Genomic DNA, 19,085 nt, shown 5'->3' with positions numbered 1-19,085 from the left:
TTTATCTTGCACTTCCTTGTTTTTGATTGTTTTGACATCATCGTAACTTGGTCAGCTATCTAAAACTACACACACAAAAAAGACGCAGTTACACAATACGAGACTGACTCACTGAAAGCAGAACAAAGAGTAACAGGATCACAGAATAATGCTGAGGAGGCAAACAGATTCACAGATTACAACACATACATGTGTAGGTTAAACACTGAGAAATGGTTAATAGTAATTTTTTGGAAGTCATTAAAACTGAAGTATTTTTAATTTTTTTTGTGTCTGATTATCTAATAATAACATCAGTGTTTTGAAATTATTCAGTATTAAGAGATAACGCTGTAGTCGGCAGCTGCAAAACAGGCTGCAATGTAACCAATCGGTGCATTTAGCACTGTCAATTTACGTCCAATAAAAGTGCTTGTTTTGCCACTGACAGGCTCAGATTGTTATTTTAACTGTCTGACAATGTTATGGAAAGGACCCACAGATAAATAAAACATTTTTCTTTATGTTTAGCTTGGCGAGAGACACGTATAGATGCAGCTTTATTCTTTTTAAAGCGAAAATGACGTGCAAACTGCACCAATTACCAGTACAAGACAAAGCCACCAACGTAACAATTATTTGAATCCTGCGACATTGTATCAGTTAAAATGAGGCCAAATGTTGCCACAATCCACTTTATTCATTTACTTTATTCACTATACACAAAGAAGTGAATCACCTAATAAGCAACGAGATGTAACCCTCACCCTAATCTTAACAACCTCTCAAGGTTTATGCTTCTGCATACCTACGACGCAGAGGGCTTTGCGGAGGCGTTGCGTCCCTCTGCAACCGACGCAGAGACGCGACGTGCACCTCCAAAAAATTGTAACCATGCGTCGAGGCAACGCAGACCCAATGCAGACAGCAAGAACTATGATTGGTCCTTCAAACTACATCATTTCCGGCATTTCGCAAGGTTTCACTTCCTGCTGCAGTACCACAACACTGCCTCAAGGCATTCAACGGGCGTACAGACCATCAAAGCAGTCGCCTCTCTCTTTGCTATCATCGTAACAATTGTAATAAGAGCATTTGTCGGAAGATAACAAACAATGAACCATAGACGTCACAGAGTCTAGGTAGGTATATAGAAGAACACCGCGCACCCAAGCGCTTTGGTGGGGAATTGCATAGCGACATAGACCAACAGGACGCAGAACTATGATAGGCACACGGCAACTGCGGAGCAACTGCGTGCACGTTGCGTCGAGTGTACGCAGAAGCATAAAGAAACTTTAAGGGGCGAAGGTGGACGATCATGTAGGTATGGTGGTCGGGTTACGTAGCTGCTCCAGCTGCGTTTATACCTACTCGGCTTGACTGATTGTTTGTCTCACTCAAGAAGAAGTCTGAAATCTTGCGCATTTCTTCACATTGTCGTATCAGCTAAATATTTAGCCATGACACTGAAAATCTTTCAGACAACACTAAGCTACACGCTCTGTACTCAAACTCAACAAACTCTTCCCGGCACTCCTCTCTCCATCTCTCACTAATGTTTTCATTGTTGTGTTTTCACCAACAAGTCACCTCTCACGAGATTTCAGAACGACACTTCTCCTTGAGCGAGACTTTAAATGATCGTGCAAATGATTTTGTCAGAAAGGTATAACAAGTGGTAAAATCAAGCACTTTAAGTGGACGTACAATGACGGTGCAAAATTGCCATGGGTGGTTACACTGCCTGTTTTTAATTTCAAAAGTTAATGTCTGCATTAGTCACTTTGACACAAAAACAAGGGAAAATATGGTCCAGGTTGAAGAATACTGAAGTTTTCCTGTTTAAAAATGTGCTGTTTGCAGCTCACATTAGTAAGCAGCAAAGGCCCAGATGTGAGGGCAGGGTGGAGAGGCTAGGAGGGGGCGGCGTGTGTGTGTTTCTTGGGATTGTTTTGGAGTTGGAGCGAGGAAGCAGTTGACTCCAGCTGTTGGGAGTTTAGGTTGAGTGTACTCTGGAATATCCAGGCTGGCGGAAGCGCAGGGGCCTCCTCAGCGCTCTGACGTCACGAACAGCTCCAGGGAATGCTTCACATTCCTCTTCCTGGCAGTAGTTAGGTCATTTCCAGCAAACCGGGGAAAAAACACAGTAGGATTATTTTCTGGAGCATTTGGGAGCAGAGCGTGGAGGGAGCCAAAGGAGTGAGATTGAAAACACATGGTGGTTGGAGAGTATCTCTGGCTTTAGCACCTCTCCTTCCCTGTTGTATTCTGTTCCTGAAATCACAAGATAGAGTAAAGCCCCCCTCCAAACACTTTTACTCTTTCAAAGAACGATTACTCCTCTGAACGACTGTATTTAAATCCCCTTTTGTTTGTATTAAATACTTTCTGCAGCTACAGCATTTGGTTTACATTTTAAATCAATCAATTTTCTAACTCAATAAAAAGTCCCTAAATCATAACCAAGAACAGCTGACGACATGCTTAATGTTCTCTGCAGAGATTTTCATTTATCCAACTTCTACAGGGACACGACAGGCAGAAGATGAGTGGAAAAACCCGGAATTTAAAGCACACGCATGTCTGGTAAAATTCCTCTTATCAGTTTCCTGTGTGACGCTCACCAGGGGTTAAACTCCTCCACAATTCCTGTAGTGAGTAGGTTCGCTCCTCCCACCTCCCACGCCTTGTTGTGAGTGGGCCGATGCCTGAGCGGAAATACCTGCAGGGATTATTCACTTACGAGCTGTGACGCCAGCAGCCGGGGCCACTCCTTAACCTGACTACCTGTCTGATGATGACAGCTGCCCACTCACCTGTTCACAATGGGGTCACACACTTCCTGTGCGGGTGTTGTACCTGTTCCCCTGAACAGTACGTTCCGCTCTACTAACATGACTGTATAGCTGTTGGTGATTAACTGATCTCTGCTCAGATGTTGGACTGATAAACATTTTATCTAAAGTATAAGTACTCATGCAGAGTCAACAAGTTCATGTGAGCGAAAAATGTGGTTTGGTGCAGGTTTCAGAGCGGCAAAAAGACGAAATAAGAAAAGATTAGTAGAACAAAGCTTTTACCCAGAGATAACTTCATATTGTTTAATAATGAAAATAATAACAACATTATATTCTTTAGTTCTGATACATTAACATGTAAACAGTACTTTGCTCTTATAGCTGACTGAAGTAGCGCTTATTATAACGTAATATATCCTGCTAGATAACAGGCTGTCAGGTATAGCATTGCATTGTGTTTTATGAATGGATTCTATGTTTTAGATTTAATCTTAATCTGAAAAGTAGCTAATAAATATCCCAGCTGACACTGGGTGAGAGGCAGGGTTCACCCTGGACAGGTCACCAGACTATCACAGGGCTGACACATAGAGCAGACAACCACTCACACTCACATTCACACCTACGGGCAATTTAGAGTCACCAGTTAACCTGCATGTCTTTGGACTGTGGGAGGAAGCTGGAGCACCTGGAGGAAATGATAATATGTATTATTTATTATCATTCTCAAGTAGTCTAAAATGTTATTTATTGTCATTATGCTTGCTCAGTCTAACTAGGATTCAGTATTTATTCTATAATCTGACTTAATGACAGACAGGATGATTTGAATAGTGTAACCAGTGAGTCTCAGGTATGTTCACTTGATTAATGACTACAGGTATTGACTGTCAGAATACCAGCGTATTAATTTACCGTTGACTAATGGATGATTCATCCAAGTGTCTGCGCCAGCGTGGTAAAGCATACAGTATGTGCTGGATGTGGCGAATGCATACCGTTGTGTCCATTAATCTTGCTCGACTGCCGACAGTGCAGGGGGTGGAAACAGAGCCGTGACCATGTATAGTCAGGTGAATGCAGTCAAGGACAAAAACCTGAAAATACTACCTTTTCCCAAGATTACATTATATATTTTAAATGTTATTTATGTGTTGATTTAACGCTACAGCGAGGCTGTACAGATCAGAGCTGCAATGATTGGTCGATTAACTGATTAGCTGATTGACAGAAAATTGATTGGCAACCACTTTGATGACTGAGTAATCGTATTAGTGTTTTTTTAAACAAAAAAGCCAAACATTTGCAGGTTTCATGCTTCTTAAACGTGAGAGGATTTTTGGACTGTTAGTCGGATAAAACATTCCTTGAGGTAGAAAGTGGTTTCTGGCACAACTTCACCGATTCACAAGGTGCATGGAGAGTGAGGAAACACTGAAAAATGTCAAAAGAGCTCCAGCAACACTTGTGGTATGGAAAAGAAACTTTATTGACCGACGCGTTTCAGCTTGTGGCCTTCATCAGGGTCATCAGACAAAACACACAATCTGAAGACGTCAGCTCTGGCTGTGGGAAATTACATAGACATGTTTCACCATTTTCTGCGATTGACAGAACGATTAATTGAGAAAATAATGGATTAATCAATAGCGTTAGCAACGTTACAGGTGTGTAATTGTGTCCACCCTCTTCCTACGTTGTTTGCTATAGAGCTTGAATATCTATTTACATATCTATCTTGTGAATATATAATAATATCTATATTATGATTAATAATGCTCCACTTTTATTTCTAAAAGGACACAGTATTTGCACTTAGAGGGTCGACAAATTATTAGAAACACCTCTCAGTCTAATGTAATTCAATAGAAAGACATACTAGAGCCTCTAAAATGACCAAAACATTCCCCGAAATAAAGACGGAAACAGAACCTTGCACCAGCCTTACACTTACCACAGACAAATTTCCAATGTCCAAATAAAATAATAGGAGTTTTAACTCAGTTGGTGCTCCCATGATCTCGATTGTGTGGTGTAAACTGGTTATAAAACAGCCCCAGCCATCTTGAGTCAGTCTTTTCCTTGTCTTGACATTCAGCAAAATCAAACATCTTTAACATTATCGTTAAGTTTCTAGTCTTGCTCGTGCAAATAGTGAATAATTAGTGCGCTCTTTAGAGCACCAAACAAGAAGCAGCGAATCAGGTAGACAGTTATGATGGAGGGGACTGCACGAGGGCGCTAAAATAAGAACAAAGTCTTGGTTCTCTTGGACTGTGGATTCGGCGTGTACCTCGTTTTAGTGAGAAATTTTCATTGTTGAAACAGTTCACCTCTCCTCCCACTAAAACAGTGCACCTGACCAACGGAGGCTGGTGACAAGTTGAGGCCACAAAATCCAAAATGTAAATTGCATGCAAATACACTTCATCTTTATGGGTTATATTGATGCCAAAGTGACGAGAATACTGTTGACACGTGTCCTTATTTCTTGTGTTTTTGTGGATACATGAGGAATTGTAATATGTAGTATTTCTTAAAGGGAGTTTGGCATCATTTTTTCCACCAGGAGCAGGATGGGAAATAATTCCAAAAGGAATCTAGTTGTAGTCTTGCAAATAGTGACCTTGCAGGATTCGCACGCTTTCCAAAGTCTTTTTAAAGTCTCTTAGTGTATGATAGGCATGAGTGTATGTGATAATTTGTGTTGTGAATATTCTCTTCTCCTCCTGTTCCCAATGCACATCCAAACAAATTGTTGTTTTCCGCTTTAACTGTGTGTTTAATTTTTCTGGTTCAGCTAGACGAGCTGCGGCACGTACAGCAGTTCCAGTCACACAGTGCTCTTGGCTCTGAGTCAGCGATAAGCCATCATCGCACCATTATCCGTGTCACATGTGGAAGATATTAAGTCGTAACTCAAACTTACCACAAAAAACCTGCCATATAATTATCTGGCTGTTAGTCAAGTTGTTTTATTCTCAGGCGCGGTTCCACTTAGGTGTGTGTGTCCTTTACCTTGATTAGCTGAGACACTTGACCGGAGACGTTTTTCTGAGATATTCTAGAGAAGTTCAGCTTCTCTTTCTTGGCACACACAGATGAGTGAAGTTCAAGCTGGTAACAGTTAAAAAACGGGCAAAAGCAAACACGAGAGCACTTCAGGTCACACGTACGCAGTCTTTGCATTTGATTCGGTGTTTTTCATCAGCGAACCTCTCGGCCTGTTTGATTGTGACGGGTGTTGAAGTATTTTTCCACACATGATGTCACATTTGGAAAGTGTTTTAATCAAGCTGTGCAGCACTGCGAGGCACAGCCTTTTAAGAACCTCGCTTACATGGAAAATGCATCTTTTACCTCAGTAAAAGAGGACAGATGCATCCGTTGTGTTTTTTTACTTGCCTTGGAGGAGGTGAACGTTTTTGAACTTGTACTTTGCGCACGGTGGTACCTAGTGAAAAGACCTGTGGAGGTGGATGGTACCTTATCTGAGTTTGACATTCAAACAGTCTCGAGCTCTCAGCCCCCCTACGTTTGTGCAATGATCTCCTACATTTGCTGTCGGGTAAAATCTGAGTCTTTGCATCTGTTATCAACAGAATCACAACACAAGCTGTTGATCATTGCCCAACACTTTAAATATGTTTAATTTCATGGTGAATTCAGTGTTCCAAACTCGTGCAGAGCAAAGGCACAGAATGCAACAATAACACTGAAACAACTGCTCTACCCTGAATCTAAAACTAATGTACTTAATCTCTTTGCAGGCAAAGTCTTTCCATTCAGGGTTTCAGCTGTGACATTATTCTGAACACACACTTCAGCCAGAAAGTCAACTCTGCTAACACACCAGCCAGCATCGCCGTTCCTAGGGGCCTGCTGTCAGCAGAAAGGTGCAGTCCCTATGATCTGTGCAAAATATTTGGACTGCTGGAAGAATGCAAAACCGCAGAGGAGATCAGTGCCAAACAGGTGTGTATGCTTCGATTCCAAAAGAATCACATGCCTTCGCTTCAATTACCAATTCAAAATGTATTTATAGTGAGTTATAGGTTAATGTGAGGCATCAAACAAACCTTTTTAAGCCCTCTTTAACTCTTGTCACTCACTTCCACTGCACACACAAATGTCATCAGTCCAATAAGCTAGTGACCATAAGGCAGAGTTCAACAATAAGGACTGTCCGATTGCCCAGGGCAGGTAAAATGCAACGCTGGGCTAGTAAATCAAGCAGCTCTCTTGCCTGATCAGGCGAGTCGTAAAGAAGAATTAAACACATCCTGATTTTTAGAGCTGATGATGCAGGTAGCTGCTGAGTGAACCATCTCACTTCCTTGTCATCTCTGAGAGTTGCACATGTGCGGTGCCGTGAGAAAATGGCGTTGGGTAAAGACAAAGTTCATGAGCTGAAGTGCAAGCAAGCATTTCAGTTATCCAGAAACAGGAATTAAGTTGGATGACGTTAGAGGATATGGGCTCCAACTTTATATTGTGCTGTTTGCTGCAAGTTTGAGAGCAAGGTGAATGAAAAGAGCTCATTTTTCATGATAGTTAACTTTGTGTTGTTATTTGATTACTGCTAATAAACATAACAATTTGTATAGGAGGCAAGTAAAAGTTGACTCTGTTTCTAACCCACTTGCCTGACCACCTCAGTGAACAAGCAAAAGAACATCAGTGTTGAACCCTGCATAAGGTCCTAGTTGTTTGTGTAAAAAACAAAATTGAATTGTCACACATCAGGAAGCTTATGTCCACACTCTTCATAAATTCATATTAAATCACAGGTGCAACTGTGCAAACAGCACATTCTGCCACAGCGTTCACCGCTTTCACTTCACAAATATTTTCACACAGAGAACAATAAATAGTCTCAACAGAGTGTTCAACCTGCTTCACTCAGAAACAGGTGCATCAGTCTCTGCTGCAGGGATCTAAATCTCTGTTTTTGTCTTGAGCAAATATTAATAAATTTTGGTAACGATTGAATTACTCCTGAAAAATATGGCAGCATCAGCCATGCCCTTCTTCTCCAGATTTCTACTGCAGCGTAAGAAAGTCATTCTTATGGTACACACTGCTCACTGCGGTCATGTTTGTTGACAACAAACTGTACGCAAATTATAGAGTGATGGCATAAACTGTGAGTAAAATTAGTGTTTCGTTATGTGTTCGTTCGTTTCTTCATGTCACATACACAAACGACGATTGCTTTCATTATAAATCGTTTGTTCTGTCTTTATCAGGTCAGAAAAAAAGTACCAAAAATGCTTATTACTCACTTTCGTCAGCAATTATTCATATTTGAGAAACTGAACCTGGCATTTTAGTTTAAAAAATACTCTTTTATCGAAATATTTGCAGATTAATATTTGATTATTTAACTAATCATTGCAAGCACCATCTCATTTTCCTCCCTGTCTCCCCTTCAGGTTGCTGCCTCTGATGCTCTGTGCAGTTTTGGAGGTTTAGGAGTTTTGTCAAGACACTGCCTTTCTCTCCTCGAAGCCATTGAGGGGCTGGGCCAGGCTGGCTCTGTGGGGCAGGACGTGGAGGTGGTGGTCCAGAGAGTTTACTCCATCCCTGTGCCTGACTGCTCTCCTGTGTCCATTCTCAAGCCCAGACTTCCTTCAGCTCCTCCTCCTGCAGAGAAAGGCAAAACCAGGTACAGCGGCCCAGTGAGGTCTTCGGTTTGTCACTCGGTGCCAAACGAGACTGGGGAAAAAATGAATCACATTTTATCTCCTGTGTATGCTTCTCTCCCACAATGTAAATTACTCTTTTTGTGAAAAACTGCATGCTGGTTTCCTTGGATTCAGGCCTCGCATGCTTCTCCTTGGTGGCACAATGTGTCTAAGTGGTCGAGCTATTGTTCACAGTGCGGCGGGCCCCACAAAGTGCTCACGCTGTCTCCAGCCATATGGCATTGCTTGACAAAGGACACAAACATTTCTAATTGAATCCAGCTCCTCTGTGAGCGATTCTGGCCAATTCTCAGGAAAGACAGCATGATGTTTTCAGAATCTCATGCACCAGCAAGCCGGAGTTGAATTGGTGCCCACTCACACTCTGCTGGGTGGAACAGGTTTGCAGCAGCTTTTATTACCTTAATGTTATAAAGAAAACCACAAGTATATTTTAAATGGATGTAAAAATGTCACGCCTCTCAGTCGCAGCATAACTGAAAATGTACACTTGTGTGCAAAGGGATGAGATTTGTTTTAGCTTTGGTTACTTTATCCAGTGATGGCCCACGTTACATTATTTTCATTGAAAAACGTGTATTGAGCTCGATCACACGATTAGTTGGCCTTCAGAAAATTATGTGTGACCTATTATGATAACCGAATAATCATTTAAAGGTGACGCTCAGAGCATTAATATAGCAGCAGACCACAGTTTGCTAGGTAAAGATGTAGGGGTATAACTGAACCGCACTCCCTCTGTGCGAGTTGTAATCCGAGCTTCTCTGTTTTTTGCTGTGGCAGCCGGTCCGATGGTGCATTCATGTTCGTGCATTTGAGTCCATCTGAGTGTATCCCACTGGCTAGCTAATTGCCACTGCTCTGCACACGCCTACTACGCCCGATAACGCAGTCACCAGCCACAGTGGTGGAACGTTGTCGTGGAAGTGTTACCCCCCCGATATATTAACGCTGTTAGCTTTGTCAGTACTGTTGTCGTTTCGGTTGAGCCACCTCCATGTTTGCTTGTGACGATAGAGGTGAGAGCCGTGTTGAGGCAATCCTGACCCGGTCTCTGAATGTTGTGTACTGCACCTTTAAAGGTCGTGTGTATAGGATGTAGTGACATCCAGCAGTGAGGCTGCAACATTGCAACCAACTTAAACTTCTGTGTGCCAAACTACGGTGGCCAACCAGAAAATGCAAATGGCTCTATTTTTGAGTCTAGTCTGGGCTAAGGTACCAAAAACACAACGATTCTTATTTTCAGATGAGAATGAATGCTATACTCAGTACACACTGGACCTTTTAGATATTTTTTAAGAAATAAGGCAAAACAGTTTTTGGTTCCAGCCTCTCAAATGTGAGGAATTTAGGCTTTTATTTGTCACACATGATAGTCTGAATATATTTCCTCTGCAACAACAAGACATTTGAAGGCATCATCTTGGGCTGTGGGAAACTGCAGAGGGTATTTTTATGACAATTTATGGACAAAACAACTAATAATTCAATCCAGAAAAAGACACGGAACAACATTAGTACTCGTTTTTAGTCATCTTTTAGTCACCTGGTGAATGTATGTCCAATAGTAACTCTCTTTTAGTTATGTTTTTGGTCTCCGCCACCGCCTGACGTAGATATCTTGCTCGCTAGCTGCTAAATGTTCCACTATGTTCTTCACTGAGTCACTAACTTTGTTTGCCATTTAGTGTAGAGTGGGTTTATTGGACCTTTTCGCCGTAATATGGCTGCCTGGTGTGACTGGAAATGATGCTGATGAGAGAGAGCAGTGAGAGTGAATCAGACGGTAAAGTTGTTGGCTATGAAACTGAAACAAAGAGCCGAAAGACACAAATGCTGCAGAGTCAAATGTTGATCCTCCCGGGTTTGTAACTGTGTGTGACCAGTTTCACATCATTTGTAGTAGTTTTTCCGTTGTTGATGCCAGAATATTGATTCATGCAGGTTTAAAAATGTCCAGTTATTATTGTTATTTCAGTAGAAATTACTGTGAAACACTTTTTAACCAGTGACGTGGATCAGCTTTGTACAAAACATTCTTGCAGTTTGAGCTTTCACAGCTTCCTGTGTTATTGAAGTGACTTAGAGGTTTACTCGAGTGGTCTTGTTGTAGTTAATGAATCAGTGAATGTTCTATTTGAAGCACATCCAGCGAGCATGACCTTTAGTTGCCTGGCCCTCCCCAGGCTTGTTGTTTTAGCTCTTTGCTGAGTAATGAAAGAAAAGTGTTGGTTTCTCTGAGTGGAGCGGCCCCGAGGGGCGCTCTGTGGTGAAGGGAGAGCCCCGGTCAGCTGACAGGCTAACTGACTAAATGAGGGTCCGATGTAATATGACACTCGTTCCTGCCATGCTGCCTCTGCGGCTGGTAAACAAACGCCGCCCTCTGACCGGAAACACTCCTGCCCTTCCCTCCGTTTCTCCAGAACTCAACCAGATTCAGCAGGCTCGGGTGGTAGTCACAGGATAGAGGTTAGGAGGTGATCTCAAGGGCCTGGGTTCAAAATATGTGGGGGATGCTGCCGACTCATTGTGACTGATTCTCTGGAAAGTGATATTTTTAACCTAAGTCCTAAATTTTGGTTTCGTTTTTACCATCGTGCCTTTTCTAAAATTCAATAAGGCGCTAAAGCAGCTAACTACTCCGTCACTTTCATGCCTCTTTATTTGAGGTTTTGCTGTGAAAAACAACTTCTTGGTACATTGTGTTGCTTATAGTACTTTTCCAGGATGCTTGCCTGCTTTAGTTTAGTTTAGTTTACTTCGCAGCCCACTAGCCCCATTCTGTATAAAGACAAGGACAGTTTGTGCCTCTCATGTTGTGTCCCCAGCCTCTATGACTCACTCCTCTGGTCAGCACGCTTATTTGATCCTTTTGTTGTTTAGCCTCCATGTTAACACACACAGGGGAGGAGGCCAGTATGATATTTATGCCTGAAGAAGATGTTAAGTTCCCGTAAATTCAGACTAGAATAAACAAGAAGATTAACTGTTTGCAGGAAGTGAGGAGAGGCTAGTTGTTTTTTTTTCCTCTGTGAAGAAGGAACACAATGTGCTGCAAGGATCCTGTTACAACCGTGTTTATCACTCTGCCTGCACTGATTGGTGGACAACACATAGGAAGGAATCCCGCCTGTCCGCCCCCCACCAATGAGGCCTCTCTGCTGTATTCTTAATGCGTGGGTCACTTACTTGTGCGTTGCCAAGTAATGTGCATGCGTACACAGTGTGACTGTGTGTGTGTGAGTGTGAAGGAGTATGTCTGTGTGTTTGCACAGGCTCAGTGGATCGTAGTTCCTGGAAGAAAACCTGAGTTCCTGAGAATTCTGTGATCGCTCACAATAACAAATTCCTGAAAACAGCTCGCGACTGAAACCAGTGACAGAGGGTTTTTATGGGAGTGAGGGGTCGCCGTGTGAGGAAGTGGGGCTGTGAAGGAGGGCCTGAATGGGGAGGTGGTTGTTTATGTCAGGCTGGTACCACCAAGAGTATCATCACCGGTTTCTTCGCTATCTGTCAAGTGTCATATCAGATTTCATGAGAAGCTTTTGCAAGTTCAGACAAGCGCCACTAAAAGTGGAAGTGTATATATTTTCCCACCAAATGTGACTCTGGCAGCTGTAATCATATTATAGGCAGGGTCATAATTAATTTATTTATTGATGTAGCTTTAGCTTAGAATTTTATTAAATGGCAGTTGTTTACAATTAAGTAAAGAGTTCAGCATGTAGCAGCATTTTTAATGTATTTATTTAGTCATATACAATATCTTACGTGCCTGTAGTTATGGTAAGAGGTAAGTTTAGTCTTTTTATATACTTATTTTATAGTTATTACTTAACAATGAATTGATCCTGCTAACAAGTATTTCCGCTGTTGTCAAAGCCTCTTTCTCTCCTCCTCATGCTAAACACTCCTCCATTGTTGTTCAGACATGATAACAAACACATCAACAAGCCGCACTGCTGGGTCACATGTCTTTCATTGCGCTAAACATGCACACTGTAAATCATTTTGAGTTGATCCCACAAACACCATGCTGCTGTAAATACTCACAAGCGTACCAAATGTGTACTCAGAGGCAGCTAAAAATAGTCTCCAATAAACAAACTATTTCCACCTGTTCGAGTAATGTTTGCTAAACGCTGTTATGCCCAGGTGTTTTAAGGAACTAATTAGCCTTTAAAAAACAAATCAAACGGTGTATTTGTGACACATTTTTAAAGATTAACGTCTTCAGTAGGAAACTGTGAGTTTGATCAAGACGGCCCAGGGCATTGCTGATTTAGTTTGTTTTTTGAGGGATTTGTTGACAGAAGAAATATGCAAAACATGGCCAGCCTTGAAGCTGTACGGGAAATCTGTATGCAAATTTTTGGAATGACAGCTATGCACACAGATGTGGATCCGGTGTGAATGGTCCGCATTGCTGTCATGATCGGCACGTTTTTGTGAATGACACCCAAAGAGTGTCCAGTCCTTGCAGCACAAAACCTTTCTATGTGGTCCAAAACCATGAAAGGCGCCGTGGCAAGCGGCAGCCTGTCACAGCAGCTTACACCTTGTGATCTTATGTACTTTTAGGATTTTTCTTGTGTCAATATGTGTGCTGTGTTCTTGTGAACTGTGTCTTTTTTTGTCATTATTGCCCCTGCTGCTGAGGACATTTTAAATTATCTATCTATCTATCTATCTATCTATCTATCTATCTATCTATCTATCTATAGACCTATCTTGGGGCTAACGTTAACTACATTAAACAAAGACCAGTCGCACCACAAAATGTGATGCTAACGCTAGCTGTTTTGGCTAGCTGTGACCAACATACCCTTAGCTTTTCCTTTATTTAAACCAAGTTAATAAGACGTTCCCACATTCTGGCAGCAAGCTAGCTATGATCTGGAGGCAGGCTATGACATAGGTTGGTACAAAGTATGTCATCGGTCAAACATATATTTCCGCAGGTGAAAATTTACTGAAATCGAAGTCCATCCCGGTACATTTCCTCCCGCACAAATGTTCTACAAGAGTGTGAAAGCATTCATAAGAACCCGCATAATCAGTATAAATTTCCGTGCAAATGAAAACTGTGCTTCAAGTGAAATGGCTTTTATTTATTAAGATGTTGCATGTATTAAAGGTGTAGCTGTTTCCCCAACTTTAATTTGGCTGAAATGATGAGTCACCAACAATTTTGACACCATTTGTAAGTCATTTATCAAGAAAAAATGGCGGACATTTTGTGGTTCCAGCTCTTTAAATGTGAAGATCAGCTCCTTTTATTATTCCACATTTAATGTTTGGGTGTTTGGGGTTGTTGACTGGTGAATCAATTTGAAAACATCCATGTAGGTAAGCATGTTTAAAGGCGCCGTATGTAAGAATGTAGCCAAAATGGGTACTCTACTCAAATTCAAAATACTGCCGCGAGTCGTGTCTGGTTTCTCTGCTGCTAGCGCTGCTGCCAGGATACAGCGGAGGAGGAGCCAGCCGCTAATGCTATGTACCGGGACACTGCTAATGCTGCTTGCCGTGCTGCTAACGTTTGTTTCTCAATAAAATCAGTCGGGTCGATGACCCACCTGCACATGGGCTACAATGTATGATCGAAAATGAATAACAGTTGAAAGTATTCGAAATGTCCATCCCCGTCTAGCTATGATGCTAGTTAGCCAACTTTGGCTAAAGCTTACCTGTCGAGGAGAAGAGTAGCCACTTCGACATCCGATTTCAAATTCTTCTCCGCTTTCAACCGTCTCCACCGTTCAAAAGCATCTCCTATATAGACCCTCGCTTTGCCTCGAGTTTTGTCTTGGCGTTTTTGGGAATCATAACGAGGTCTTTATGGTTTAGTTGCACAGTCAGCCATTGTAGCTCAGTCGTAACTACTGGCAACCCGGATGCTGAGACTCTACTGACTGCGTGACTGGTAGACGGCGGTGGGTGGTGCAACAGGCCAAAACACAAATTCAAAACATAAACATGATTTGCGGACCGTAATTTTTTTTTTTAAATGCGAATATTCTGGCTGTACTATTGTTGTCGGTGAGATCAGTATGTTATATGAACATTATTCCTTAGCCTCTGTGACATATTAGGAGGATTTTACAACTATTTGCTTTAGATTTCTTACATATAGCTCCTTTAACCTTTTGACATTTAATAGACTAAACAATAAATCAAAAGACAGATCAATCAGTGTAGAGAATAACTGTTAGTTGTAGCCCGTTGGTTACAACATGTATGACAGGGTTCACTGTAGGACAGTGGCCTCCTCCTCACTCCAACATAACTAAGTATTATTTTTGTGTTTTGAAAGAATGTGAACATGTTTTGTCTTTCAGGAATCACTTTTTCCTGAGGCATTTTCTTGTCTGACTGGACAAAGTGTTCAACATGTCAATACATGATTAAAGGGATAAATACAAAGTGTGTAAAATGGACCGTCCACTTTGCTCCAGCAGCTTGTCACATATAGAGAGCATTATTATTCTCATCAACATTCCTTGTTGTTTTAACAAGATGTGCTGTATAGGTCGGATTTGGGATTGTGAGTAGAGCAAACAACTGAGAATAATCTTGGTGAAAACATTGGCTTTCACCACCAGAAGTCATTTCAGGAATGTTATTGAGATATCTATTTCCAGGTCTCTCAAAACAAACAGAGTCAGACCCCATGTTTACCAACAGAAGACATTTATAGGTCTAATCAGGTGGTTGAAAACAGTCTCAAAACTTTCCCAATGTCTGGGATGTGCGCATGCATGCACATGCATGATGGGCATGCTGACAGTCCTCCCTCCCTTTTTTTTTTTCTTCGTCCTCCTCCTCCTCTTCTTCTTCTTCCCTGGCCGTTGCTTGTCTAACCAGGGATATGAACTCTACTGTTTACTCTCAGGGCTGGTACAGGGCTGTGTCTGGGCTTGACTGGCTGAGATACTGGAGCCTACAGCAGTTCCAGCTCCTCGCTCACTGGGAGCAGCAGAGTGCAGGAATACACAGCAGCTCGCTGGCTCGCAACTTTGTGGGCCAAAGGTCTTCTCTGTCAGCAGCAGCCTGTCAAACCGGCCACAAGCATTAACACTTACAAATGTCAGTGCTGAGCCTTTGCTGTGTATTGTCAGTGTGTCAGCGGGAACAGTGGCGTTCCATACTTATGAATTATTCCACTCTAGACAAAGTAGCGTAAAGGTGCAGCGAGGACAACAGCAGCATGCACAGGAAACTGAGATGAACTCTGCATACCAAGTATTGCATGTTGCCAAAGAATTAATGACTCAAATCTCAATTACAGTTAAATTACTTGTTGATTCCAACTTTGCGAGGCTGCCGTGATACGTTAAGTGTTTAAGCTTCACTTATTCTGAGAACTTTTAGGACTTCTCATTTATGTTGGCTTTAAGGTGACCACCTAATTAAATATTCCATTATGTCACATCCATGGCCTCGGAAAGTTCTATCAGTATTTGTGAACATGAGCTACTCTCTTTCAAGTCAGTCTCAAACTTGTGATGTCATGGGTATAAAGTCTGGAGCTGCTCCATAAATGAACACGAGGCTGATGTGTTGGAGCTACACAGTGATTTTCTTTTTTCATAGACAAATGGTATTTGTTCTATTGCAGTGCTCTCAGTTCTGGAAAAAACCATTTGCCCATATACTCAGGACTTTATCCCCTATGACATCACAAATTTAAGTTTTAGCTTTCTGGTTTTTGGATTTGAGAGAGAATTGTTAATGCTTACTAATATTTTTTGGACTATTTTTGACAATAGGAATAACATGAATGGCTTTTAAATGTGGGTGTAGTTCCCCTTTAAAGCTAAAAGGGAAAACTTTTTGAACTTCGAGAACTGATGAAGACCCTGATAGTCAAAGCATTTTTGGGAACGTGAAATACTCAGTGTGCAGATTGTTTCTCTTTGCTCTCCGCAAAATAAAAGTAATTGCAACTTTTGGATTTCTGACAATATGAGATATGGATGAAAATATTTTATTCCCTTTTTGCAAAATTAAAGTGCTTTTCATTAACGCAATGATCCTCAAGGATATGACTTTAGAGGTGCCACGTGGAGTTTTTGACCAGTGGTCAGCCGCATGAAGGAGCTGCCACTGGAGCCCACTTGTGATGTTTTTGCAAGTGGGTTCCAGTTTTGTTGGTATTGTACACCGTCACGAGATATGACGAGTCACGTACATATTTCTGCCGCTTGTTTCTCAAGTTTAGGGCTGCAACCAAACATTTTTGTCATCGTACAGTAGTCTGTTGACGATTAATCAATCAGTTGCTTTGTCTATAAAATGTTAGAAAATGGTAAAAAAAAAAAAAAAAGTCAATCAGTGTTTCCCAAAGCCCAAGATGACGTCCTCAAATGTGTTATTTTCCACAACCCAAAAATATTTTGTTTACTGCCGTAAAGGAGTAAAGAAACCAGAAATATTCACATTTAAAAAGCTAGAATCAGAGATACTTTACTTTTTTTTTCTCTAAAAATACTCAAACCAGTTTATCGACTATCAAATTAGTTGATGATTCATTTCATAGTTGGCAACTAATCGATTGATTGTTGCAACTGCAGCAGAGTTTGGAGTGGTAACACACAAAGAAACAGCATAACTCCAGGGAATGCAGTAAAAAAGAAAACTGCTCGCAAGTAAACATGGATGTAAACAATTCACACAATGCGTTTTGGTGAAAGACACTGAATGTAAACAGGAACTTTAGTTTGTTTTTGCCACAGGACACTTTTAACATGTTTAAGAAGTGTTAAGTTAAAGATCAGTGCATCAAACTAGTCTAATTTTTCATAGCGACTTTAACTCATTGCTAAAAGGCACCATTACATAAATAAAATGGATTATAATTATGATTTTGTTTCTACTTTTTTCCCCAGGCTCTGTGTGCTCGTCCAGGACAGCTACGGGATGTTCAGCGTGGTCCAGCTCCACCTCCTGTCTTCCAGGAACGACCTCCACCAGTACTGCCACATGTGGCAGGGGAGGACCTGCGTGCTGAAAGGCATCAAGGTGGTGCAGCGGGTCACTCGAGAAAGGTGAGAGAGGTAGCTTTTCACCTGAATTTCAGCCCAGAGTCATGAGTAAACTTCAACCTGTGACCAATACCAATCTGTGATATGGATTTCTACTCTAAGCAAGGTTATCTTATCTCGCTCTGTAGCCATCTGGAACAACAGCCCTGGATAAATGTCTCAGGTCCTTGTGCTAGAAGCCCTTAGCCTCAAGATAAACCATCACACGTGGATTTATTTGGCTTATATTATGTCATTGGCTTTAGTGTCTAATGTGTGAATCCTCAGTATTTTAAACCAGAGCAAATTCTCCATTTTCATGCTTGAATGCCCCCCTGAAACATTAACACCCGCATTTGCAACACAATGAGAATTTAATGCTCGCAGCTCATATGAACCTGATTATGCTGTCCTGCCGGCAGTGCAACTGTGTTTACATGTAAAGTGATACCGAGGTGCACGCTCTGTGTCCCTTGTGAGTTTCCATAGTCAGGGTCCCAGATTAGAAGCAGTTAGTAGAACTGACATGGGAACATTTAGAGACCGACTGGGGGTATGTTTACATCCTTGGTATTTTCAATGCCACAGCGGCACATAATGTCTCTGGAGGTTTTCTGTGGTCTCGACTGTGATGGATGGGCTATCTCTACTGCTCACACATGGGCCATCTTACTAGCTCAAGTGGAAAAGCACGTGGGTTGTTTAGGGATAAATCGGGCATTCAGTTTTTTCCCAGTTTCTGAGAACCGGTAAATATAGGCCTTCATAATAATGTATACCCTACAGGAGAGTTTGACATTTTTGGGGAATTCACTTATTTGCTTTTTTGCAGTGAGTTAGATGAGAAGATTGATAGCACGCTCAGACTAGAGTGGTTTCAGTCTTCTCTCTGCTAATCTCTGCAAAAATGTCAGTAAGCGTAATTCTGAAGTTGTTGAATTATTTCTTTATCAGTATTACTCTTTAAAGGGTGTGTGTGGTTTCTAAAAGAAACAGAGGCCACCCTGTCACCTGTGTGAGTAATGTGTGCTTACTGTAAGGAGCTGTTTTCACAGGATATTTGCCTATTCTTGGACGCTTGTCAACTAAAATGAAACTGAACAGTCATCAATAATAATTTGTTTTTTCTTGGCCCTGTTTCCCTATGTTTTTGTGGTAAAGCGACCAATGGGGTCAACAGTTTGGTCCAGTATTGACTTACAGGGCTGCAGCAGGTAGGTGCAAAACAGGCTGCAGTGTAACCAAGAGGGACATGTGTGCTTCGTCTGTGTATGGCCACTAAAAGTGCTTATTTTTGCCACTGACAGGTTCAGAGTGTTATAAAAGTGTCTGACAACATTATAGAAAGGATCCCTACAGAGATAGACCTTTCTGTAAAAGATTAAAGGGAAATTTCGGTTTATTTCAATCTGTCTCCTATTGTCCTAAATTTGTTTCAAGTGACTAGTGACATAAAAATAATAGTTAGCATGTTAGCCGTTAGCCTAGATACAGCCGGGGCGCATAGTAGCGTCAGACCTGTTAAAACGTAAGTGAACGGGCAACCTTCAAGTGCAAAGTTAGTCCAC

The 19,085-nt window shown here is 41.6% G+C and overlaps 1 protein-coding gene across 2 annotated transcripts in view; it reads left to right on the top strand.

The window, feature by feature from the left end:
• Nucleotides 1-19,085, top strand: part of spidr (scaffold protein involved in DNA repair) — a 46,325-nt gene that overhangs the window by 12,022 nt on the left and 15,218 nt on the right. For both annotated transcript variants that reach the window (XM_050075053.1, XM_050075054.1), the window contains 3 exons: nucleotides 6,551-6,755; nucleotides 8,216-8,448; nucleotides 17,383-17,541. In XM_050075053.1, the coding sequence (XP_049931010.1) occupies nucleotides 6,551-6,755; nucleotides 8,216-8,448; nucleotides 17,383-17,541 (597 nt within the window). The remainder of the gene's footprint in view (nucleotides 1-6,550; nucleotides 6,756-8,215; nucleotides 8,449-17,382; nucleotides 17,542-19,085) is intronic.

Source organism: Epinephelus moara, chromosome 21 (assembly GCF_006386435.1).
Source record: "Epinephelus moara isolate mb chromosome 21, YSFRI_EMoa_1.0, whole genome shotgun sequence".
NCBI lineage: Eukaryota > Metazoa > Chordata > Actinopteri > Perciformes > Serranidae > Epinephelus > Epinephelus moara.
This window is presented reverse-complemented; position numbering and strand designations above follow the sequence as displayed.